This window comes from Parasteatoda tepidariorum, chromosome 6 (genome assembly GCF_982258835.1).
Source record: "Parasteatoda tepidariorum strain Cologne lab strain chromosome 6, Ptep-v5.0, whole genome shotgun sequence".
Taxonomy (NCBI): domain Eukaryota; kingdom Metazoa; phylum Arthropoda; class Arachnida; order Araneae; family Theridiidae; genus Parasteatoda; species Parasteatoda tepidariorum.
In genome coordinates, this window is record NC_141760.1 from 71,333,341 (window position 1) to 71,359,714 (window position 26,374).

General features: G+C 26.8%; 1 protein-coding gene across 1 annotated transcript in view; it reads left to right on the forward strand.

The window, feature by feature from the left end:
* The first annotated feature begins 2,071 nt into the window (after window positions 1-2,071).
* LOC107454113 (doublesex- and mab-3-related transcription factor A2) overlaps window positions 2,072-26,374 on the forward strand; it is a 45,730-nt gene continuing 21,427 nt past the window's right edge. The window contains exon 1 of the mRNA XM_016071184.4: window positions 2,072-2,689. Within this exon, the coding sequence (XP_015926670.2) occupies window positions 2,188-2,689 (502 nt within the window). The 5' untranslated portion in view covers window positions 2,072-2,187. The remainder of the gene's footprint in view (window positions 2,690-26,374) is intronic.

Below are 26,374 nucleotides of genomic sequence, written 5' to 3' on the forward strand. Positions count from 1 at the left end.
CAAGAAACAACTTTAACTAATTATAAGAAAAACTGTTTTAATAGTAATGGACAAAAAAATTATATTAATTGAAATCGGATAATAAAAAATATTAAGAATTACCTATATTAAAAAATTCTTCATGAACTTAAAGTAAATAAACTTCTTTTTGTCAAAAGCTACTTCATTATGTTTTGAAAAATCCACTGCTTCAACGACTATTCCTTTAATTTTATTTTACACCGATAAAATAGTTACAAATTTATTGCATTATTTTTCAAAAATGTAAGAATTTATTTTGTAAAACTTAGTAAAATGACGTGACACCTTCAATTAATTGTAATAAAAACTGTTTTAAAGAACATTAAACGGAAAATTATTTTAATTGAAATTGGAAGAAAAAATAATGAGAACGGAATTATTTATATAAAAAAAATTCTTTGTAAACTTAAATCAAATAAATTTTTTTCTGTTAAACGCATTTCTTTATGATTTGAAAAACCCACTGCTTCAACAGCTATTCCTTCAATTTTATTTTACACCGATAAAAGAGTTACAAATTTGTTGCATTACTTTTCAAAAATGTAACAAATTAATTTGTAAAATTTAGTCAAGTAACGTGAGAGGGAGAAACACCTTTAACTAATTGTAATAAAAACTGTTTTAAAGAATATTGAACGGATAATTATTTTAATTGAAATTGGATGAAGAAAAAAATAGTGAGAACGGAATTAGTCACATAAAAAAAATTTTTTGCAAACTTAAATCAAATAAATTTCCTTCTGTTAAAAGCTTTTCTATATGATTTGGAAAATACAATACTTAAACGGCTATTCCTTTAATTTTATTCTACACTGTTTATAGTTGCAAATTTGCTGCATTATTTTTTAGTAATGTTACAAACTAATCTGTAAATAGTTAAATGATTTGAGAAACATCTTTAATTAATTGAAATGAAAACTGTTTTTCATAATATTAAAGGGAAATTTATTTCAATTGAAGTTGGATGGAAAAGAGTCAAAATGGAACTATTTATTTAAAAAAAAATCTTTGTAAACTTAAATCAAAAACACTCCTTTGTGTCAAAAGCATTTTTTTATAATTTAAAAAATTCACCACTTACTAAACTCCTTCTATTTAATTTTACACTAATTGAATAGCTACAAATTTGTTACATTATTTGTATCAATCTGTAAAACGTATCAATTTGTGAAATCTGCAAAATAATGTCAAATGATTTGCGAAACACCTTTAATTAATTCTAAGAAAAACTGTTTGAAAAAATATTGAACAGAAAGTTATTTTAATTAAAATTGGAAAGAAAATTCTCTTTACGAACGGAATGATTCACATTAAAAAATTCTTTATGAACTTTAAATCAAATAAATTTCTTTCTGTCAAAAGCATTTCTCTATGAATTGAAAAATCCACCAGTTACACGATCATTTCTTCAATTTTTATTTCTTTTCCTCCGATACTCAGATATTACATTTCTTTTACCTTGTTGCTGTAAACAAGTCTCTCCCATCATGCAAAGAAATACCATTAATAAATATCGCGTCAGTAGCAGGCGTCGAATCAAATACAAAGAAGTTTGCGGACACGTGTAAAAGTGATATATATTCGATAACTGTCTTCCCCAGCCTTATGATTCTGTCCCGCCCTCCGCATTAACCGCGATTCTCTTACTTGGCGGTTTATCCCCGTAAGGAACAATAGAATCCGAAACTGAAACATAACGATCACGGGGAGAAATAATCGTAAAATGAAGTAGTGGATCTCCCCGCCAGACGTTAAAAAACATCTGACTCACCCAATTCGGTAACCGCTCCGATGATGTGTGAAGATTTGGTGTAAAAAGGATTGGGAGGGGTGTGGAGAAAATGCATGTACCAAAGATAGAATCTGTATCCGGGGTGGAATGTGGAAGGTGTTAGAAATAGGCGTAGTCGCAAATGCAGGTAGAAAGAGTATCCAAGATTGGTCCAATGAGGAAACACCTCCGCTTATGACGTAGCAGCTATTACGACCAATGGCAATCAGGGATGGGGAGGGATTACATTCTGAATCAGATGCCGCGGGATCTTCGAGTTAAGATTACATTATTGCATCCGTTGATCGAGAAAGAGGAGCTTTTAGGTATCAATCTAAATTTAATTTGCCAAGTTGGCTCGAGAATCAAGTGAAATCGGCTGTGCGAGGCCCGCCATGAGCGTACCAGGCCGCACAGACGGCAGGCCCGCACCTCGCTCCTCCGAGGCTTGGCCGGGTCCCGGTGGACTGGCCAGGCCACCGGTCCCAGCAACCGGTGTTCTGGCCGCCGCCGGGCAGCCGACCCCGGGGCTGCTCCTGCGGTCAGCCGAGCGCTACCAAAGAACCCCCAAATGCGCCCGCTGCAGGAACCACGGGGTGGTGTCGGCGTTGAAGGGCCACAAACGCTACTGTCGATGGCGAGACTGCGTTTGCGCTAAGTGCACGCTGATCGCCGAGAGACAAAGGGTTATGGCAGCTCAAGTGGCCCTGCGCCGTCAACAGGCCCAGGAGGAGAACGAGGCGCGGGAACTGAGTCTGTTGTACGGGTGCCATGAGGGCCTCCTAGCTATGCATCGAGCCGGTTTCACTTTCTCGGCTGCAATGGCCCATATGTTAAGTGGACGAAGGTCATCTGGTGATTCTACATCAGCAGCGCCTTCCTCAACGACGCCAACAGGTCAGATGCTATTTTATATTCTATTCATATTTAACACACGTGTAAGATGTTTTAAACAACTGATTAAGACATCTAACACATTAATGTGTTATAGAATTATAGGTTTAGCTTGTACGATAAATGGAAAGTTTTAAAATACATAACACACAAACATTTAGAAATTCACTTTTAAGAGATCCTCAAAGATTTTAGTTATAAGGAATGTAAAATAAATTAGTGAAGAATTTTACGCTAAATCATTGTTTTCAAGTTTCATTGTTTTAAGCAACATAAATATGCTAAAGAAGTTATAGTGAGCAGCTTGTATAACAAAGGTACTAAAACACGCAAAAATAAACTATTAGCAATTTAATTTTTAGAGCTCCTCAAAGATTATCTTTGAAAGTAATGAAAAATAAATTAGAGAAGCATCCTAAGCTAAATCATTGTTTTCAGGTTTCATTGTTTAAAAGAACTGATTAAAATATATGTAACACATGCTAAAGAAGTTATAGGGTAGAGTTTGTACAACACGTGCAAAGTTTTGTAACACGTAGAAATAAACTATTAGCAATTTTCTTTTTAGAGCTTCTCAAAGATTTTCTTTAAAAAAGAGCGTACAATGAATTGGTGAAGCGTTCTAAGCTAAACAATTGTTTTAAGCTACTGATTAAAATAGATTAATATGTTAAATAGATTACAGTGCACAGCTTGTACAATGAATAAACTTAAAAAAAAAGTTTTAAACCACAAAAAAAAAAAAAAAAAAAACTATCTGAAGTTTACTTTTTTGAGCTTCTCAAATATTTTCATTAAAAAGAATGTAAAATAAACTAGTTCAATATTTTAAGCTAAATCATTGTTTTCAAGTATTTCCTAAAATAGATTGATTGGTATCCTGTAAACAAAAGGATGTGTAGACATAAATCCGTTGTATGAATATATTACCTTTTTTTTTCCATTTTATTTCTTTCACTATACAACCAACAAAGCTATATGTTTTCAGAGTATAAAATATTGTTTCAAATTGTTTATGTTTAATAGAAAATTTATTCTTACTCTTACTTTTTCTTGCTTTCCTTTTCAAATAAGAATACGTTTAACATGAATTTTTCAAAAATTTGAACTATTAGTTTACATGAGACAGATTTTTAACTACACAAATTAATTTTTATTCAGTTGTATGCATTAAAACCTCTTATTTTGTATTAATATTAAATGCATATTTTTCGAATGGTTCGGGAAAATTCCCCTTAGTTATTTATAAACAAATAGCTTGGATAGATTTTTTTTTAAAAAAATATCTAGCTAAAATAAGTTTTTATTGTGCTACGAAATAGCAGTTAGTACTTATAAAATTTCTGCTAAATATGAACTTGTGAAATTTAAATTTATGAATGTAATGACTAAGCTAATAAGAAAATGGAGAAATAGTGTTTTATAAATTTTTTGTAAAACAAATAAATCCTTGCATGAATTTAGTATTTTATGTTTTGATATTTTTTATGATGGTTTGAAGGAGTTATATTCAATAAAAAATATGTCAAAGACCAGACGTATTAAAAAATACTTTGCTTTAAAAATATTAGTTAAAAATATAGTTTATACTTTACAATTTTACCATTAAAATAAATTGCTGTACTGAAAAAAGAGTACCGTTTTTTCTTATTGAACTCAGTAATATAAGTTGTTCATTTTAAAAATATTTATCTATTTTATGTCCTTGCTAAATAAAAATATGAAAAAAAGCACATTTTCTAAGAAGAAATTGTTAATTTGAAATTGTTTCATTAAATAGATTTATTTTTGAAATTTCTAACGAAATCGCTTAAAGTGATGGACGTTTTTGTGAATCCTGCAAAACTAAAAGAAAAAGCATGCGCACTTACTCTAAATATATTCCGCTGGTGGAGAAAAGGAAAAAAAAATCTTTTTGCTGTTGATAAAAGCCTTGGTTTTGGATTAGTCAAAGCAACAAAATGAATATAAATGAATGTGCTGTAAAAACTTTTAATCTGTGAAAAACTTGCTTTTTATCTTTTTTAATTTAATTTCTCAAAGAAGATAAAAAGCCTTGTTTTATTTTGATTTACGATGTGCCTTTACAATGTAAAACGCTTTTAAAATATTACTTTTGTAAATTTTTTTTCCGGAAATATTCTAAAATAAATAATAAATTATTTTGACGCTTGACAAAAATTGTGAAAGACTGCTGTAATATTAATAACTTTGAAATAATTTTTTAAAGTTATCGAATTGAAACTGACCATTAGTACTAACGTTTAATAATTTAATTATATTTAAATTTTATTTTAAATGAAATAAGATTTCTTTAAATATATTTTCAGATATATGTAATTTAAATTCATTAAAAACTGATCAATTTTGACTTAAATAGAAAGCAAGGCCAAAATTGTTTTTTCTTCAGAATCGTGTTTGAAAACAAATAAATTTTTCAAATTTTTTTTTATAGTTTTGTAAATGAGATTATAATAGAATATATTTCTTTATTTATGATTTGTTATTTATTCATAATAAATATTACTCTTTTCGAAATTAAATTTTCGAATTTTCAAAGTTTGAAATTATATCTAGCAGTAATATTCTCATTAGTTTATCCTTAATAGCCTTTTCAGGGAAAGTGTATTTACAGTTTATAATGAGATTTAATTTATACTTTTGGAGGATGATAAAAGATTTCCAAATATAAGCTTTATATTAAAAAAGACCCAGCTGAAAGAAAAAATGTATTGTTCATTTGAAATATATTTTTTATTATTATTTTTTAGTGAATCTATTAGTGGAGTCACAGTACATGCTGCTCATTTTTTTAGAAATGGAAAGTAATTTTTTAAAAGCTTTGAATATATGCATTGAAGAACTTATTTTTAATTATTGTCTATTCTTCCTAAATGTAAAAAAAAATATTTCCTATTACAGATTTCAAATACTTTTTTTAATCATTAAGTTCTAATCATTTGTTTGCTTATACACATCATTTAAAAAATTTCTATTTATACTTTTTTATAAGATGCAGATAGAAAGATGTGATATTTTCATTGCCTTTGAGACTTTATTGTAAACTTTAAACGAAGCGGTAAAACCATTTTCGAAACTTATATCATATTTTTTAGATATTATGATCCTTTAAAAATGATACCATGCATTAGTTCTGCCTGTGCTTTGCATTAAGTACCATTCATTAAGTTGAAAATAATATGAGACACAGTTTTAGAATTTTTAGAAATATTTTTTTTGAGATATCAAATAATGTTTAATCGATTTAATACTTTAATAATTCGGGATTTTTTTCAATTTTATTAAAATGTTGACCGACTAGTTTATATTAGAAAAATAGAAATCACCTATTTACGCTTTGCTTTAAAAGCGTTGCTGTTATTTTATTATTCTAAAAGTTTAGTAACAAGCATATAAAAACTTCCAAAATAATTTTAAATTGCACCATTTTTATAAAAAGTGTGTTTCTTTATTATAATAAATTTAAACAAATATTTACTACAATAAATTGAGTGTCATCGAATCTTCTATTTTCTTGTTTTTCATATTTTTCATTAATCATGAATAATATTCTTGATTTAACTACAAAAGCATTCAGTTTGGAAGTCGACATTTTATATATATAAATATTAGTGAATTGTGTTATAAATGCAAACTAGGTCAACATATTCCTACAAATTATTATGCACATATGTTTTAATATTTTATGGATTTGAATGACTAAATGATGTCTTTAATATTTAAAAAAATATTAAATCTGAAAATATTTGCCAATGAGAGTACATTCACTAATATAAACTGTTTTTTTTTGTTTCTTTTTGCACACCTCAGATATTTGTAGGCGCTATTAATGAGTGCAAAATCATCATTGAATTTTTGAATTATTCCTATCAATTGCCATAAAATTGCTGCCAGTGTATTTTTTTTCACGAAAAAGGAGATGATCATTTTATTTTCGTGTTATTACCACGGAACTTAAGGTACTGATTGATTTGATAAAATTACTGATTTTAAAGTTAGGCTTGGATGCTTTTAAAATTAAAAACAATAAGAAAATGTTTCAAGAAAATGGATTTCTTGACAGTATCAAGATCAAATTGATCCCAAATACTATAAATGTTTTTCTCAATTTCAGAATCTCTTTACAACATAAAAAGTACTAATTGAAACTTTTTCGAAAATGAATTAAAATAACCGACTTTAAAATTAATTTTTGAACTACTTAAGTTATTTTAAGGCAAAGATTGAGTAGTTTTTATCATCAATGGTTTATAATTTGGTTTAAATGAACCCAAAAGGATGTTTCAATTTTATTCTAAATATTATATTATATATAATTTTAATGTTAAAATGTTTCTTTTTCATTTGTTGTTCGCATATATATTGCCATTGTAAAATAATAAATTGTTGAATTATTTAAATCAGAATCAATTATGGTTCAAAGTAGAAAAGCAAGCTATCTTCTAAGGCAAAAGCTAACTTAATTAATTAGCTATTATAATTTTGGTTACGAGAATTCTATAAAGTATAATTTCCAGATTCAAATGGAAATTTATATGTTATAGATGTTTTACTTGTTTAAATATGTTTGCAAGTTCACATTTATATTGCTCTTACATTACTAAAAGAAACTTATTCTGTAATTGTGATTCCGTCAGCGGATAAAAAGAAATTTAAATTAAGGCACTCAATATTATTTATTTTATGTTACTTCATCAAGTCAAGCACGGTTTGACACTTGTTGACTATGTATTTTATCGTGCAATATCTATAATTGCGATATGTAGGACAAAAACAAAGTTACACATTTTATATTAATCATCATGTTATTTACTCTGAGTATAAGAATGTTTCAGAAGGAAATTTTAGGTGTCATCCAATTTATTATTCTAGGCTGGATTGAACCTGTTTAATTTAAATTTAAATTATTTAAAAATTTGTGTGCCCTTATATAAATAAAAACAGTTTCTTTTTCTGAGGTAATAACAAATACCAAATTCAATCTTACATTATCATGCAAGAAAGTTTAAAAGAACATCAATAATGCATTTCTGATTTAGTTCAACCAAGTTTAGTTCAAGAGTTTAGTTTCTACATATAGCAGAATTATATACAGCTATAAATTTGCTTTTGTTTGTCCAAAGAGAGTTTCTACGGCTAAGGTAGAAAAAGAAAAGAAAAAACAGTTTAAAATTGAAATTAGCAAATAATGAAGCAAAATATCATTTTACAACCTTTTACTGAAATATTGGTTTTCTTCCCTTTGAAGTATTATTTTTTAATAAAATAAAGTAAAACCTATTGATGCAATATTATGCCTGCAATATATCATACCTAAGACTATTGGTTAATTAAGGGTCTACCTACATAATATTTTGTTCAAATACCATCTTTAAAGAAATTCATTCTTTGATATCTTTAGAATCATGAGAATATTTAATTTGTATGATTTTGTGTCACTATTTATTCTACATTTTAATAATTCATCATTTACAAAACAAGGTTTTGTTTTTCTTTTATAAACAAAGAAATTTTTTCGTTATAATATTCCTTTATAAATTTTTAAAATTCTTCTAGTCAAAAAGGAAGACAAAAATTTTGGCACGCAGGGATCGTAAATTAATAGTTGAACGGGGAAAAAAACAAATACGATATGAAAATCAGATAAATAATTATTGGGGAAAGGACTGCACATGCTCATCGAAACATGTTTGATTTCCTCTTGGAACTGAAGAATTTATTTAATAATTGTTTTAATCTTCCCCCTGTTTTCCATTACGTAATCAAGCAATAGATATTTTCTAAATGGGGTTAGAATTCCCTCACCATTCTCGTTTGAGTATTAGTTTTCGATTCTCAAATGTATATACATCTTTGTCTTCATTTTATACCAGAAATATAGTAATTGAGAGTGGTTGTATTTCAGAAATGAATTAGGTTTTAGAAACGTTTCTTCGTGTTAGAGAATTTAAGGAATATTGCTGATTCACAACTTTTACAATCTATATAAAGTCTTTGGGCAAGTTTTTTATTTCCTTTTCTACTAAGAATCTAATAATATACGTTTTTGCTTTTTGTTACAGCTCCTCAATAAAAAAATGTTAGATCTTTATTTTTATGAAAGATTCAGAAGTAAGTAATTTATCTTTTGAACTTATGCAAAATATTATTTCGCATAATAGTTAGAAAAATAAAGCAAGCATTTTAAAGCACGTTCAGATTTTTATATAAGGCCAAGTGCTCTTAAAAATGTTCTTAATTCTATATTATACTAAACTTTAGTTATTCCTTTGCTTACCAGAAATGTAACAATTTATAGCAATAGTGGTTGTATTTCATAAACGAATTAAGTTTTAGAAACGTTTCTCCCTACTGGAGAATTTTAGGAGAATATTATTTTTTCACAACTTTTACAATCTATATAATGTATTTGGGCAAGTTTTTTATTTTTTACTAAGAATCTAAATATACATTTTTGAGTTTTTTACAGCTCCCCAATAAATAAATAAATAAATAAATAAATAATCATTAGTCAGTTGGAAAAAATCTAACAGTAGAAAATAAATCAAAATTTAATTTTTATACATTGTTTTGTAATGTATAGAATTTTATGCCAAAATATTTGACAAAAAATAAAAAAATGAAAATAAAAAGCCCATGAAATTTCAAAAAATTTTTTTTGTTGCACAGAAATATTATTTTTTAGTTGACTTAATATTATAAATCATGCAGAATATCGAGTGCTAAATGCACCAGATTAAAAAACAAATATGATAAGGAAAATGCACTGAAATATAACTAACTACTATATTGCAAATTCTCTATTGCATCCTTAATTTATTTGTGGGCAATAATGTATTCTATGCACAGTATCGTAGCAAAATATGACAATGAAGTCCAATAGTATACTGTAAATAAAACCAGTGAAAATTTAAAAAAGAGATAACGAATCTTTTTCTTCATACTGTATAATGAAGTTCAAACTTTATGACAAAGGCATCGGCATTTTATGTAATGACTGAAATATAAACATACAATAAAACTAAATCATAAATTTTTTTTATAAAAAAACGTTAAAATAAATTAACTTTAAAATATTACACAAGTTGCAAGCAAAAACCACAAATGTGCGAAACTCAAAAACTTACATATTAGCACTTATTGAAGAATGATTTATTAGCCAAAAATTGCTTCTTCTTTCTTCATTTTATTGAAAAATAACATTTAAAACTCTTATGGGTGAAAGCATATTGAGACAAGCATATTAAGACGTATGCACGTCTCAATATGCTTAAGACATATGCATGGCTCAATAAGACATATACATGTCTCAATATGAGACAAGCATGAAAAAGCATATTAAGACATATTCTGTAATTTATATTGGGACATAATATATAAATATTCACATTAAGACATAACGTATAAATATTGATATTAAGACATAAGGGGTTTGCATACTTCGTGCTGATTTGGTAACAACAACAAAAGTATATTTCGCGTGCTTAGGAGAGTGTTAGTTTTCCGTTGCTTAAAATTTAAAACAGTTAATTGTAGATCTGGTCGAAAAAATAGTACGAATACGCTTTTTTAGTTAGGATAAAGATATATTTCACAAGTGATTAAAGGAAAAAATAATAGAAGAATTTTATTCAAATGCCATAAAAATAATATTCGAACATTCATTCTTTCATTAAGTAGTTAAATCACTCAAGAGGTCATAATTATTTCAGGTATCAGAATTTTTCCAGACGCTGTTTTGAACGAAGTTAGGATTGTAGAACATAGCTATGTGAAATAACGATGCAGAATTATAATAATTGAGCATGAATCCTTTATTACAAAAAAAATTAATAAATAATAATAAATAAATTAATAAATAAATAAATAAAAATTGCGTATTCAATTAAAAGTTGAAATTCTGTTTTTATATTTTACTTAATTTTTTGAAATACATAAAAAAAAATTCTAACGATGTAGGCTTTTTTCAAAATCATAGATACTTTGGTAAGCTTTAAGTAAAATGTAAACATATTCTTAGCTTAGCTATTGTACAATGAAAACTTAAGTAATTCAATTGTATATCATACCTTTATTCTTCTTTTGTTTGGTGTTTCACAGTTTTTCTTAATTTTGTTTGTTATTTTACGCTTGCATACTTCCAACTTTGTTGATTTTAATACTGATTTATATAACCCACACGCAATAGTCATTAAATTTTTAATTTGGGGACATACATTTTATATGTTTTCTTAAATAAATATCTATCTTCCAATACTATTTATGATCAATTTCTAAAATTATCCAGTATAATATTACCTTGCGCACATCCATTTCGGGCCCATCCTTGGTAACTAACAAATCAAAGCTCAGAATAACAAATCACTTCAGCAGTGCAGTAAGAACGACACTTTAAAACCCTCTTGTTACACTCAATTTGCGCTTTTGTTTTCATCTTTTGTTTTCATATTTTTTAATCTGGCAATCCTTCTGCGAAAACATTTTTAAATCATTCTTAAAAAATTTTCTGTCCTTGTAAGTTGATCTGATTTTGCTACTCGCTTTATAGTCCCTTTCTTAATGTTTTTTTCTTTTATTTTATTTTCTGTTTTTACATGTTACTTATTTTTACTTTTTGTGATCTATTTTATTTGTTGTTATTTTTTAAAAATAATTTTTGAGTGCTCCTCACACTATTGTATTAATATATTTTGCTTCGGCTTTATTGATACAATATCAGAAAGCACTCTGTTTTGCGGATATAATCGTGTGGGCTGAAGAAAAGATTATATCTTTTTTTCCCCGGTTTTTTTAAATAAAATTTCACCTTTTTTTTTCCTTTCTAAACTGTTGTTTGTTATTTTTTTACTTATTATTTCCCCCTTTTTTTTCATTTGTCTATTATTTTTTCATTTGTCTATTATTTTTCTTTGTCTTATTCTTCATTTTGAACATATCTAATGAGTTCTGTCTACTTGCAGCTTAAGCGGATTAAATGATTCTTATTGTTTTTCTTAACTTTCTTCGTGTTTTCTTGTATTTATTTATTTATTATTATTATTATTATATATATGTCGATCGATGTTGACCTGAACTGCAAGCAAAATTGCTGAGAAATCCCCGTATTTCTGGTTAATAAAACCAAAACATGGTACTCAAGCCATACATTTGGCCGTTTTTGAAATCACGTTGTTACGGTTTACACAAAAATATGGTTTTGAAAATTAAAGTATTTATGATAACACATTTAATAAAAAGAAAACAAAGCTGAAAAGCAAATTTAACTAAACTTACATCATTCTCTAAAGTATCATAATAAAATTACCGAATTTTTACATCTTTGCCAAATTGTATCAAACATTATAAAACTATATTTTATTGTTAGTTTTAATAAAATCATAACCAAAGTGTTTGGATAAAAATTACCGTCCTTTTTGGTGTTCCTATTGAGCCAGAAACATGGTAAAGTTTACCATATTCTGGCAGTTTTGACTTAACCTTTTTTCCTTCAGTGTTGGGTTTTATGAACCATTTTTGCAATTAAAGAAGAATAAATGTAATGTTAAAAAGGATTTGATGCCTTAAAAATAAAAATTATTGTAATTTTATTTTTTTTATATGAAAAGGCATTTATAGAAATATTAGCACTTTTTCTACAAAAAAAAAAAAAAATGTCACACGATTCTTATTCCTTCTACATTACGCAATTTGCTCATAGAGAATGCCAATAAATTCATTAAAGATAACAGAAATCGTAAGGATAACAGAAATTAAATGCAGCCAAAATAAATTCACAATAATTAAAAATAAGATAATAATAAAAAGACTTATAATCTTAACTTTTTTAAAGTAAAAAGGAATTTTTTGTCAAAGTAGAGCTTATTTTGCGCATTATATAACAGATATTAAAAAATGAAAACCAACGATTGAATAAAATCGATGCATCTGTGTTCATTACAATTTTTTTGGCATTGGCATTTGTAACCAGTAACTACATTTTGGACAACACTGTTACACAATTTAGCATAAATTATGTAGTAAAGGTTAAAAATGGTTCCAAAAAGTTTATTTTTTTCAAACTTTTTTTCAAAAAAGCATTTATTTGTTTTATTGTGTTTTGGTAAACTTCTACAAGCAGTTTTTTTTAACTATTTCTGACTATCTAGAAATGTCAAATTGTGAATTTCAGCTTTGTGTATGATGTCAATTTAAGTCCCAATCACTTCAATACCGTTGCAACCAGAACTTATTGCGATATTTCATCCAAAGGAAAAATCCCGCCGAAAAAATAAATAATAACCCATCTACTTTTAGACTAGCTTTCAACATTTAAAATGTAATTGGAACTCTGAGTTGGCTGAGTTAAGTTTCAAACGGGTTTAAGTTTCTCTGAATTAAGTTTCAAACTGTCCCTGACCACTACAAGTAGAAGTTATTGCGATATTATCTTCACACATTTTAATTCGAACTCTCAGTCGAATGAACATCAACCATTTTATTAATAAATCTCTTCGTCATCGCTTTATCTCCAGAAAGCATTATTTGACAATCAAAATAACAAATACTTAGTAAGGGCATTCATATTTAAAGTGGAAGCTCCGTGCTTGATGAAAATACAAGTTACAATTGTTCCTTAAATTTTACAAGCAAAATTTATCAATGTATTTTTGCCAGTTAAAATTTGGATTACTTCCTAACATTGATCGAAACAAAAAAAAAATTATAGAAAAAGAAATAACGAAACAGAACAGAAATTTTAAAAATAAAGTTTATCAAGTTTATTTTTGTCACAGATAAAACGAAGATCTTAGGGAAAATTGGTGTAGTAACAAACTTGTATAACCACCGAAAATCTTCTCCCCTCCCCACGTCTTTCGAAAGTGATGTGTCCAAAGCTTATTATTTTTCATTTGACTGAAAAAACATCTTTTTCTTTTTTTCCTTTGAAAAAACTAGTTAAGCAAAAAAATTATTAAAAAAATTAATATTCAGATTTATATTATTTTTTTTTGTAAACGCAATTTTAAAACTTAATTAATTCTTGATTTTAAAACTTAATTAAGCTATTAATTTCAAATTCTTATCGTTTTTTAAAATTTTATTTAAATTAACACATTATATAAATTATTACATGTTACATATCAATTAAAATTTTACGTATTTATAATCTATTATGTTTAAAGCTTTTTATTAAATTATAGACACAGACTGAATTAAATACTACTTAATTTTTGCAATAATATTTAAAATGCATCACGACATGTCTTATACAAAAATAACAATTGTGCAATATTTATATTTATCAACGAGGCTTAGTGAAAAATTTAAAAATTGGATTACAGTCTCTAATATTGCAAAACCTTCAGCACAGAAATGTCCCAAATTGTGAAACCTACATGTTAGATTAGTCCAAAGTCTGTAACGTGCAGATAAATGATGTCCAAAATTTGTAACTCATGTGCCTGAAGATTTAACTATTCCATTAATAATGTTTTCAAACACTTAGTATAGGTTAATGTTTTATATTATATAGCACTTACTATACAATAAAAAATTGATGTTGAATTTGAAACTTTGTAAAATAAGTTGTGGTTAACATTATTGTTCCCATCTTTTAAGACTTGTTCAAATAAGAAGCTTCAAATTTTGATCTGCTGATCAAAAATCCTTGATCTGCTGCAAATTTCTGATTTCATTAAAAAAATCTTATGAAGTTAACATAAAAATAAACACTTAATTTAAAATTTTAATGAACTACTACTCTTTATAATAGCATTTTTCACATCATTGCTTTTCAAAAAATCCGGTGTTGTAAGGTTAAATAATCAGTTTACCAACGTCTCAACACTAATTAAGTAATCTCTTATTAACAAACATAGCTAATTATAATTATTCAGTCTGTTTAAATAGGGTGTAAGGGAAGCATCGGACCATTGATGGTCATAAAAATGTAAGCCAATATATGTATGCCTAGGGCATTACATATGTATAGATCTAATACTATCTAGTAATGTTAAGACATGCATCGTCATTCGGGATTACTGCCACCACTTTTCATTTTAAGACATTCGCCAATGCAAGAACATAAAATTGGAGATAATTGTAACAATTGATATGCGCTATGGGTAATGATTGATATGTATTGTGTTATACGTGCTACAATTGTCTACGCGCTACAATTGTAAAACTTAGGTATTTAGTTCCACTGCTATAAGAGACATATTAAAAAATGACGGTGAAGTTAACCTTCTATACTAACTCCATAAGAAAGAGTTTAATCTTTAATTTATGTAAATTGGTGATGTTGAAACAAAAGGAAGAAATAAATCCCCATTGAGCCAAAACCGACCTCTCTGAATAACTTTTGATCTAATGATTTAATTTTATTTTATAACCGTCGTTGAACAGCCGACCCAATTTCATGGGTTGATCTAATGATTGGATTTCAGTGATCTAGTACTCATGTTTCGAGGGGGTGACCTCAAATTAATTAGTGTAGACGATATTTTTAGTTACGAAATCAGTCGCAAACACTTGCGTTTTCTGAAAAAGCATACCTTTTGTTCAATGGATTCTGATTTCTGACCCCCAAAATATAGGGGGTTCCAAAAATATTTTCAACAGATTTCGCACAAAATTTGTATTTTATCATGCAATATTACCTTTGTTAAAATGATGTAAAAAGTGTATAACTTGCAATTAAAAATATTTTCGACTGTTATTAAATAAAATAATTAAAACTAATAAATATTTACTAAAATAAATTTTTGCATGGAATTATCTTTGGATGAACAAATTTTATAGCTGGGTGCAAACATTTTTTAAATTGTTTAAAATTCTTGAGATGTGGTGAAATACATAAAAATTAAAATTAACTCACTAAGAGGTCCAAACTTTGGATCGCTCTCCAAACGAAACTTTGGGGACCATATTTCCCAGCTTGCGGACACCCCAATATTTCATGGGTCGGAAATTCGAATCTTTTGAAAAAAGCCATGCTTATTCAGAAAAAGTACGTTTTGTATCTGATTTCGTAACTTAAAATATCGTCTGCCCTAATTAATCAGCATACATGAGATCACCCTCTCGATCCATTAAGAATGAGTTCTAGAACGCGAATATCCGATTATTAGAACAAATATGTTTCAGGGTGGTCCTCTTTTTTTCCTATTTTTTTTCCTTTTAACTCACTGTGCATATGAGATACAACTTAAAAGATTTAGTAGTGAACTGAAAGAGAAAAACTTTTTTTTAGCAGTTTAATGTTTTAAACACTGAATTTAGATTAAAAAAGAATAGTTTGATGATTGAAGTTCAATTAACAAGTTGAAATTTTAGAGAACTCTATTGATTATAATTAGCTGCACACACTGTAAAAAATTCGGGTAATGGACCATCCGGATTTATGGAGAAAAAGTAGCGACACTCTGGGTGCTTAATCCGTAAAATCCATTTTACTGCAAAATTTAATTTTACTGTAAAATGTAATACTGTGATTTTTACAGTAATATTTACTTAATTACAGTGATTAATGGAGTAAATACTAATGCAAAAATTCATATATATCATATTTTTAGTTCCGCAAAATTTGACGGCAAAAGTGGATTTTACGGTAAAATGTATCAGCACCCTGAATGACAGTACTTTTTACAGTTTATCCGGAATTTTTTACGGTGCAGAAGCGACGAAGTCTGAAATATTCTGTTTGTTATGTAAAAAAGTTTTGTGGCCTTTGTCATTGCATTCATATAATTCACTAATGAGTCTAAAATTTCCAAACTGGCAAGATAACTAATAAAATAAATCAACCATAAAAATATTTTTTATAACAAGTTATGAAGCGTACAAATGTATTAAAGAATTATCTTAAACCTTAAACACAAGTAAAGGTTTTTAAACTTACCTTTAACTGCGCGCACAGCATAAAAATATTTAATCCAGAACATAAAATCCAAAACAATAATGTTCATAAAATTAAGGTTTGAAATTTAGATTAAAAAATGGATATAATTACCTCAGTTGATTAAAAAACTTCAGGTTTATATCGTGTAATTAATATGCAATACAGGATAAAATCTTATTTCTTAGTATAAAATTTCTTTAATAGCAAATAGTTTAAGCGTTTTTTTTCTGACTGTTAAATGTAATTAAATTATTTATGTAAATTGACATAAAGTGCTGGACTTCATTATTATATTATGCTACTTAAACTAGAAACAGTTTGATAAATTTTTTGAAATAAGAATAAGTGTAAAAAATTAATTATTTTAAATTTTAATGATGTCAATACTCTACAATAGTTATTCTGCAAATTCTCGTATTTATGCATATACATATCATTATACAAGCTTAAATATATTTATTTATCAAAATCTCTCTAAATTAAATATTAAACTGGAATTTGAATACTGAATTTATTTACTAACTTTAAATTTGGTTCATCTGTGATTTTGAATGATTTACTTTAAAGTAAAACTCTTTTCAGGAAAAAAAACTCATTGTGTATGTTTTTTTTAAATAAAAGTAAATCTGAAAAAAATAATTTAATTCTATTTACAAATTTTTTAGAATATTCTTCGTATTACATATTAAAAAGTTTTTGATACGTAATGACTAGGTTCAAAACTTGAATAAAATTTTTCAAAACTTGATTCATATGTATAATTATTATCATTAAAATATGTCAAATTAGTTAAAATTTTGCTCATAATTTCTCCAAACATTTATTTAACACTTAATTGCTTTAAAGAATTTATTGAAACATAGGATTTACTATTATTGAGACAATGTGTGAGCAATGCTTGAAAATCTGATCAGTAAAGTGAAAATATTTATACCATTATTTTAAAAAGGTTAAAAACAACAAGCCTTTGCAGCACTTTAAAGACGAAAAATAAATATATGTTGCAATTTTTTAATCACATAAAGCATTGAAAAAACCTTAAACTAGTTGGAGTAGGAAAAAATCCAATAATTTTAATTTTACAAAATATAAAATGGATTGAGTATTACTGGTAACAGGGTAAAAATAGCAGCAGAATACCACAAAATTTTAATTTTGAGCAAAAATTTAAAGGGATTTTTTCACTTGGATCACTTTTCCTTATAAATAAATGTTATTTAACTCCCTAAGATTTTTTTTTTAAGACTCCTCGTTTTCGTTGTACAGCATAAAAAATAATCTTAATATGTATAAAAGAATGTCGATATTTTGTATAAAAAATAAAATTAGATTAAAATTGCATAAAAAAAATAATCACGATTTGAGTTCCTTAAATCTGTAAGGAACATAACTAAATTAAGCTTATGTCTAATTCATTATTTCAAGAAGAAAAAAAAAACAATCGCAAAAAATTACTGTAGGTAGGATATAACTTGGTCTCTTTCAATGAATGATATTATTTTAATGTTAATTTTAATAAATATAAAAATTATTATATAAAAAAATTCATTAAAATTGAATGTAAATTAAAAAAGCTGTCTTGGCTATGAGTTCCTTTAACCTGCAATGTATAAAACTAAAATAAGGCTAGGTTCTAATTAGTTATTGCGAAAATGAAAATCAGCATATTCTCTGCCCCCCCACTCTCTCTCTCTATCTATCTATCTATATCTATATATCTATATCTATCTATCTATCTATCTATCTATCTATCTATCTATATATATATATATATATATATATATATATATATATATATATATATATATATATATATATATATATATATATATATATATATATATATATATATATATATATATATATATATATATATATATATATATATATATATATATATATATATATATAGATAGATAGATAGATAGATATAGATAGATAGATAGATAGGTGGATAGATAGATAAAATAAGGCTAAATCCTAACCCGCTGTTCCGTGAATAAAAATCAACACAATTGAAAAAAAAGCTCTAAAAAGATGTAATTCGACTATTTCAACGTATAGCATTACCTCTTTATACCTTTAAAAGTAAGTTAATATGTACAAAAAATATACATTGAAATTGGATATAAATTCCTTAAAATATCAACATAAATAATATAAATCTGTCTACTTCCATGTACCGGATTAACTCTTTTATTTTTTAATGCATAACAAACAGTATTTCATAAAAAAGACACATAGAAACTGGATGCAAATTGAAAAGTCGTGTCTGTTATGAGTCCCTTTAACCAGGCATCAATAAAACCAAAATAAGGATAATACCAAACCCCGTTATTGCGAAAACGATAATCTACACAATTGAAAAAGAAAAATATTGCAAAGATACAATTCTGTCTATTTCAATGTATCGGATTATCTCTTTTATTAAACTTTCCCTGAAGAAGACTGAAAAAAAAAGAAAGGAAAAAAAATTCAACATTTGAGCTAAATTTACGGATTCCTACTTCACTATTCTTTTCAGCAGCTGTCATTCAATACAGAAACTGGAGAAGCTTTAGCAAGTGTAGCGATTAAGGGAGCTTTAAAGTGGATTAATTTGGGTGCTCCCAGGGGGCACTTCAGTGGAGCCCCATGTACGTGGGGCGTCTTTCTTTTGCCACTCAATTGTACAAGGGCAGTGTCCCTCAAAAAAAGTTGAGGATAGAAAGAAAAAAAAAACTTTCCTGATAGTCCAGTTGAATGCTGCTCTGTAGGTTTCCCTTTGTATCACTGTAGGAGGACCAGGAAAAATAATCTACAAAGATATCGTATTTCGAAGCATGGTGACAAGTTCTCCATGTAACTGTATGACAAGAAGTGCTTAGGTCCATTGTAACGTTACATTGTATGGTACAAATACTTTTATAGGTAGAGTGGAATCAACAACAACTTGTCGCCTCGTTGAGCTCGTACTACTATCCCCTCCCCCTATGGACCGTTTTTCTTGTCTTCAATCAGGTGCGACATTTTTTTTCTTCTTAAACTGGAGGCAATTTTCTTACATATTTGAAAGATTGTGAAAAGTGTTTCATAATGTGTTATTCTACAATATAATTCGAAGCAAAAAATTGAAGTGACAAAATTTCTTATGAGATCCATTGACTGCATGTTGCATATTATGAAAAAGTAAGAAAAAAGCATAGAGTGGTTATACTCCAGTTGCGTTTTCTAAGAAGATAGGAAAGAAAAATATTTTTTCTTTTTCAAAACTCAAGGTTACTTATAAAAAAAAAAGGCTTTTCAAACGTTTATACTAGCTTTTTTTAAGCCATTATATTTCGATGTCTATATAAATTCAGTGTAATTTTGTCAATTATTATTTGAATTTTTATTTTTTAAGGTTCATTAAGAACATCATAAGGTTAAGGTTTCAAGAAAATCATTAAGAATATCATAAGGTTTTTTTTAAGGTTTATTAAGAATATTTTTAGGTTTGTTAAGAAAATTATTGTTGTGGTGATGTAATGGTTATTTCGCCTACTTTTGCACCATGGTCATTTCACTCGTACATTAGAATTGTAATTAAAAACAATTTTTTTCTAATATATTTTACTATTTTAGTTCTTAAGCAACTCAATTTCTACTTTAATTCAAATTGCAATTAAAATAATTATGTAAAAAATTTAACTTCTATAAATGCTAAGATTAAAACAAAGTTTAAAAATGTGTTTTTTTGAAAGTAATTTTCACAAATCTTTCGTGGTTACCCAAATTATAGACTTAAAAAATCATAAAATGTATTTAACGACTTCAGTAAAAAGTTTTTTTCTAGAGAAAAGTTGATAAAAAATAATTTTCATAAATGCATAAAACTTCCCCCAACAACTGTTTGGTAGTTTTATCGATATATTAGAGCCTGGCATAAAAACCATTTACTTGATTAAATTTATTTTTCAGTTATGTACTTTTTACAAAATGTGTGGTAATAAGAACTAAAATTTAAGAAACCCTTAATCCGGGATACCGTTAACATATTATGAGAAATTACCAAATGAATAGTTTAAATACCATGTATATTGGATTGATTAACCAGAATTTTGTCCCCCCCCCCAGAAATATCATTACCGTAAAGTGCGGTAATTTTACCAAAATTTTTTTCTCCCGTTCAATCTCACCGTGATACCGATTTTGGAAAAACCTGAAAAATATCCCGAAATGTTGAAAGTACGAATATGTAACATTTACTCGATTAAATTTACTTTTCAGTTTTGTACTTTTTACCAAATGTGTGGTAATGAGAACTAAAAGTTAGAAAACCCATAATTTCCGGGAAACCGTCAACATGTTATGAGAAATTACCAAATGAATAGTTTAAATACCATGTATATTGGATTGATTAACCAGAATTTTGCTCCCCCCCCCCAGAAATATCATTACCGTAAAGTGCTGCAATTTTAACAATATTTTTTTCCCAGCTCAATCTCACCGTGATACAAATTTCGGAAAAACCTCAAAAATATCCCAAAATGTTGAAAGTACGAATATGTAAAAGACACAAATTAAATTCACTCTCACTGGGCATTATGAGTTAATAATTATAAATTGTCTCGGTTTTTTGAATATATGATTTTAAATCTCAAATATCTTAAAATTCTTTCATAGCAATAAATGAACCTATAAATTTACATAATGTAACAAAAAGTTTTTTTTCTAAAGGACGAGATACAGATTATTATTTCTTTTTTAAGCCAATACAAAAATTTATTTGGACAGCTGGTCACTAAGATATAGCAGAAGATTCACTCTAAATTTAAAAATCTTTCCCCACATTATTACTCTCATTATTATTATTATTATTTAAAATAAACATACTGCTTGTTCGAAATTAAGTAGTAGTTAATACATCCTTAGTAACATGTTAAATAAAAAGAGATATGTAACACAATTCAAAAAATGCTTAAATGTTTATTTTTCAAATTTTTCGTTGCACAAATAATTCTAATAATCTAGAACTATTCCCTATGTATCCCAGAACTTTTTATATAAGGTTTTCATAAATTGGCACCAAAAGTGAATGTAGATGTTTTTAGAAATTCTTTAGAGTGATTATAAACTAAAACTTTACTTAAGTACGTAAATTTTGAGAAAAGTATTAATTTTTATTTTAATTAATATTGGGAAATCTTCACGACATAATTTTAGATAAGTAACCAAACTGTTGAAAAATCCAGAAAAATATTGTTCGCAAACCTTACAAAATTCTTATTTTCTAGAGAGAAAACTTAAATGGAAACAATAAATTTACAATTAGATAAAATAAAAGAGTTTTACCTCAAATGCTACGATAAAATATAAAATACATTCCTTTTTGGATTTTTCATAAATTAATTTTTTTTGAAATAGTATCACTAAAATATTATTGAACTACCAAATTTTAAATTTGCTAAAATATTTGCAACTGATATAAAATATTTATAACTAAGTATTCAGTATAGTCGAATATAATATTTGCTAATATTAGCTGAGAGCATCCAATTAAATATTTAATCATTATGAAGGAATATATTTTTGGCAATAGGGAAATAATAACAGCTGCATTTCTGGGGCCAATCTGGGTGTCTCTCTCTCTCTCTCAAAAAAAACAAAAAACATACATATATATATATATATATATATATATATATATATATATATATATATATATATATATATATATATATATATATATATATATATATATATATATATATATATATATATATATATATATATATATATATATATATATATATATATATATATATATATATATATATATATTATATTTTTTATTTGTATTGCTTCTGTTACCTATGCACCAATAAAATGGTCACTTTTTTAAATAAGTGTTTAAGAGCAAAATGTGCTTCGGAATTTGACTTTTTTTAAATGTTTATTTTTAATTGGAGATAAGATATTTTTTATTAAAAATAGCATTTTATATAGTTAGTAATTAACATGTAGTTTTCAATAAATTTAGAATTTTTATTACAAATTATTACAAATTACTGGGCAGTGGTGCACATCTCCTCAACGTTGATGGCAACATCCTCCACTGAAATTAAGAGAATTCCACCTTTTAGAGAACAGAAAATATACAAATAGTTTTCTATTTTAACTTTAACAATGTTAATTTTATTTGAATACATTGCTGATCACACGATTACTTAATTTGCAGCAATATTTTAAGGCATAATTTTTAAATTATTAAATTAACATTGTGAAGATATAACCCCAAAAATGACACTGTGTAAAAAACAGTTGTCCAAAGAAATCTTTTAAGAATACATTAAAAATTAACATACGAAATAGTCGACAGCTGAAATGTGCTCACTTTAAAAATTATGTGAATTTCACTGTCAATTCTATACCCCTCCCTTATTTCAATACAATAAAATATCTACTAGAATTTGATAGGATATTTTTTTATAAAGTAAATTAATATTTAGGAATTATTTTTAAGTTTACGAAAAGGAACTTTTAAACATTATATTTTTTAATCATAGATTTCCTACACTGTGAAAACTTCCGGATTAAATTATGGTATAAAGTACTTGCACTTTGGGTGTATCATCTGTAAAATTTACCGCAAAATATTGAATTGTAATTTTACAGTAATGTTTATTTAGTGATCAGAGTTATTCATTGATTTCACAGTAATTATTATTGTAAAAATTATGGTACATTAGATTTTTTGGTTCCGCAATGTGTTCTGGCAAAAATGGATTTTTACGGTTAACTTCAGCTGGAATTTTTTACAGTGAATAGCAGCATTATCATAGTTATTGAATCAATAGTCTATGAGATAAATCTTGCTGTAAAGTATTTTTAAATAACTTCATCAATTTTGTTAACATTAACTAAAATGATGAAGGGTTTAATTTTAAGATAATTTTTATTTGAAAATCACTATTAGAAAAAAAAATGTTTTTTATATGATTATTATATAACAATGGGGTTACGTCGTGTGACATCAAAATTACGTGTTAAACACTCTCTGGTTGCAGATTTAGCATATTTGCAGTATTTTTTTTTTGATATTTTTTTAAAAAGTTATTTGGATCCTATTAGAGCTTGACACCAATGATAATACCTATCCCCATTAAAATAGCTATATGTACTTATTTTTTTTCTTATTCCGTTCTACTAATTAAATAATTAATTTTAGTAATGAAACTTAAATTTTTAGAACAATTTTAACTGTAGAAAATTCTAAGGGTTACAATACATCAGTGACTCCCTATTTACTACAGATATTTAAAAGACTTTTCGCAAGCTTCGATTGTCTTTCTTCAAACTCTACTGAGTTAGTCAAACTTTTTTTAACGTAAAAAATTTCAGATGAAGATGGTAGCACTTAAGGAATTAAATGAAATTTAAATTCATTGGCTTTAAGCAAAGTATGGTTTTTTTTTAAATACTTGAATCGTTTGTTAGCCACATAAATATTATTTTATGATTTCTAAAATTTATAAAGTGACATTAATGAGGCTTAAAACTTTTAAAGAAAAAAACTATTTTGAATCTATTAATATTTCAATTTTGTTTTCTTTTTGGAGAAAAACTGTAGAGTTCAATTTTATTAAATTTGTTATTATCTAGCTTTAAAACTTATAAAACATCTTCCAAGTTACTTATTATTCAGTGCATTAGCATGAGAGCATTTCTATAAAATAGCTATAAGTTCTACTGATTATATTTTATAAATCACTATTTTACCCAATGTACAATGTATACATGTGACTTGTTTCTGCATTTAATTTTTTTATTACATAACTGCATATTTTGAAATAATAAAATTTTACATTCTCGTGTAAGCTATACGATCTAGAATTTGAATGCAATTAAAATGAAAACCTGTATTAATATTATTCTAATTTAAAACACATTAATGTAGTATGGACTTTAAATGTTATATAAACAACATTTCTATAACATCCATAAGAAAAATTTCAAAAGTAATTTTTTTCTCTTCATATTTAATTTGGCAAATCTATAACTGGGGTCTCTAATTTTCAAGTGTCCGAGTACCGTAATTGAAAATTTTCGTCTATTGGAGGAAAATATCTTTTGCTTGCACCATTATTTAGAAAACAATTGAATTTGTATTAAGCGTAATGCAGATGAGAAACGAGTACAATATATCTGAGAGAAGGGGGAGTAGGGTGCAAATTCATAAATGCCCTAGGATTAGATTCGAAAACAGCATCAGGCAAAGTAGCAGGCGAAACATAATCAACTTCATATCTAGAACACTTTTAGGGGAGTGGTAGAGGAACAAAACAAAAAAAGCAATGAATTACAAATTAAATTAGAATTATGAACTTTAGTTCTATTAATTGTATATTAAAAATAGTACAGGAAAAAATTATCTTATTTTGATACTAGGCGTTCAAATATTTAAAATTTGCAAATATTAAAATATTACATTAAATTATTAAAGATTACTCAAATATTTAAAATTTGAGTGAAATATATAAGAAAAAAAATACATATGTAAGAAAAGGGAATTTACATAAAGGCTTACGAAAGTTCAGTGAGAAACTTAAAGAACGGAGGTCCGCCAAAGAAACAAATTGCTCAAGAATGGATGTGCGCCATGAGTTTTGTTATCTAAGAAGATAGATTAAAGAGAAATTGGCAAGGCGACTTTCATCGTGCTTCTTCATAAATTTCAAAACAGAAAAATCACAAACTTTAGAGTAAATACGTAGTCCCAAACGTTGAAGTAAATTTGCAATTAAAATCTCACAAATTCACAATTTTTTTTGCTGGTCAAAAAAAAAATCACTGAAACTTCCTTACTTTGGGTAGGGTTAAGAAATGAAATAGTATACAAGTCAAAGCACTAATTTCCATCTGTGAAAAACCAAATTTGCTCATCTCGCGACAAAAATATGTGAAAAATTTCTGGATTTTCTAATCTTCTTCACGCCTCTCTCTCTCTCTGTGTATATATATCTCTTCCATATATATATATATATATATATATATATATATATATATATATATATATATATATATATATATATAAAACACCTTGTGCTGCATGTGGTGTTTACGGGTTGCGATTTTAAAAACACAGTTCCATACAAATTTTTAGCTGAATAATAAACTTAAATGCTCGTTTTCGCACAGGATGAAAAAATAAAAAGTAAATAGTCAATAATTAACACCACAATTGGGTGAACAAAACTGAAACTCCTATAGAAACAGCATTAAGCTTAAATAATTGTTTACTAACAATTAAAAAAAATAATGCTGTTTGTTGCCTTTTCCGGTGGCTATACCCTATTAGAATAAGCAAAACATGTTCATCATAAAAAGAAAGATGAAATGTATTTTATATCATTAAGCATAATAAGTTCATTAAGCATTAAGCTCATAATTGCCAACTCATGGTTGCGAAAATGTCGCACTATCAGGCATTTTTGTCTGGTACTTATTTTTTTAAGGGCAGTTAAAACATATTTTCATAGTACCTATACTAGGTATCTTGGTATATTAGTCATTTTGGTACCTATTGAAACAGTAACAATTACCATAATATCTAAATTATCTGTTACCTAAATTCATCAATTACTCATCATTGGTTTATGTCATTGTTACGTTATCATTGGCTTCATGTGGCGCTTCATATTGGTTTTACGGTTTACCTAAGCGAAACCGTATCTTTTTCCATTAATTTTGCTTTTTATCAAATATCTCTCTTTAAATTAAATAAGCATCATTGGTTTCAATAAAAGTATGGCAATTTTTAAATG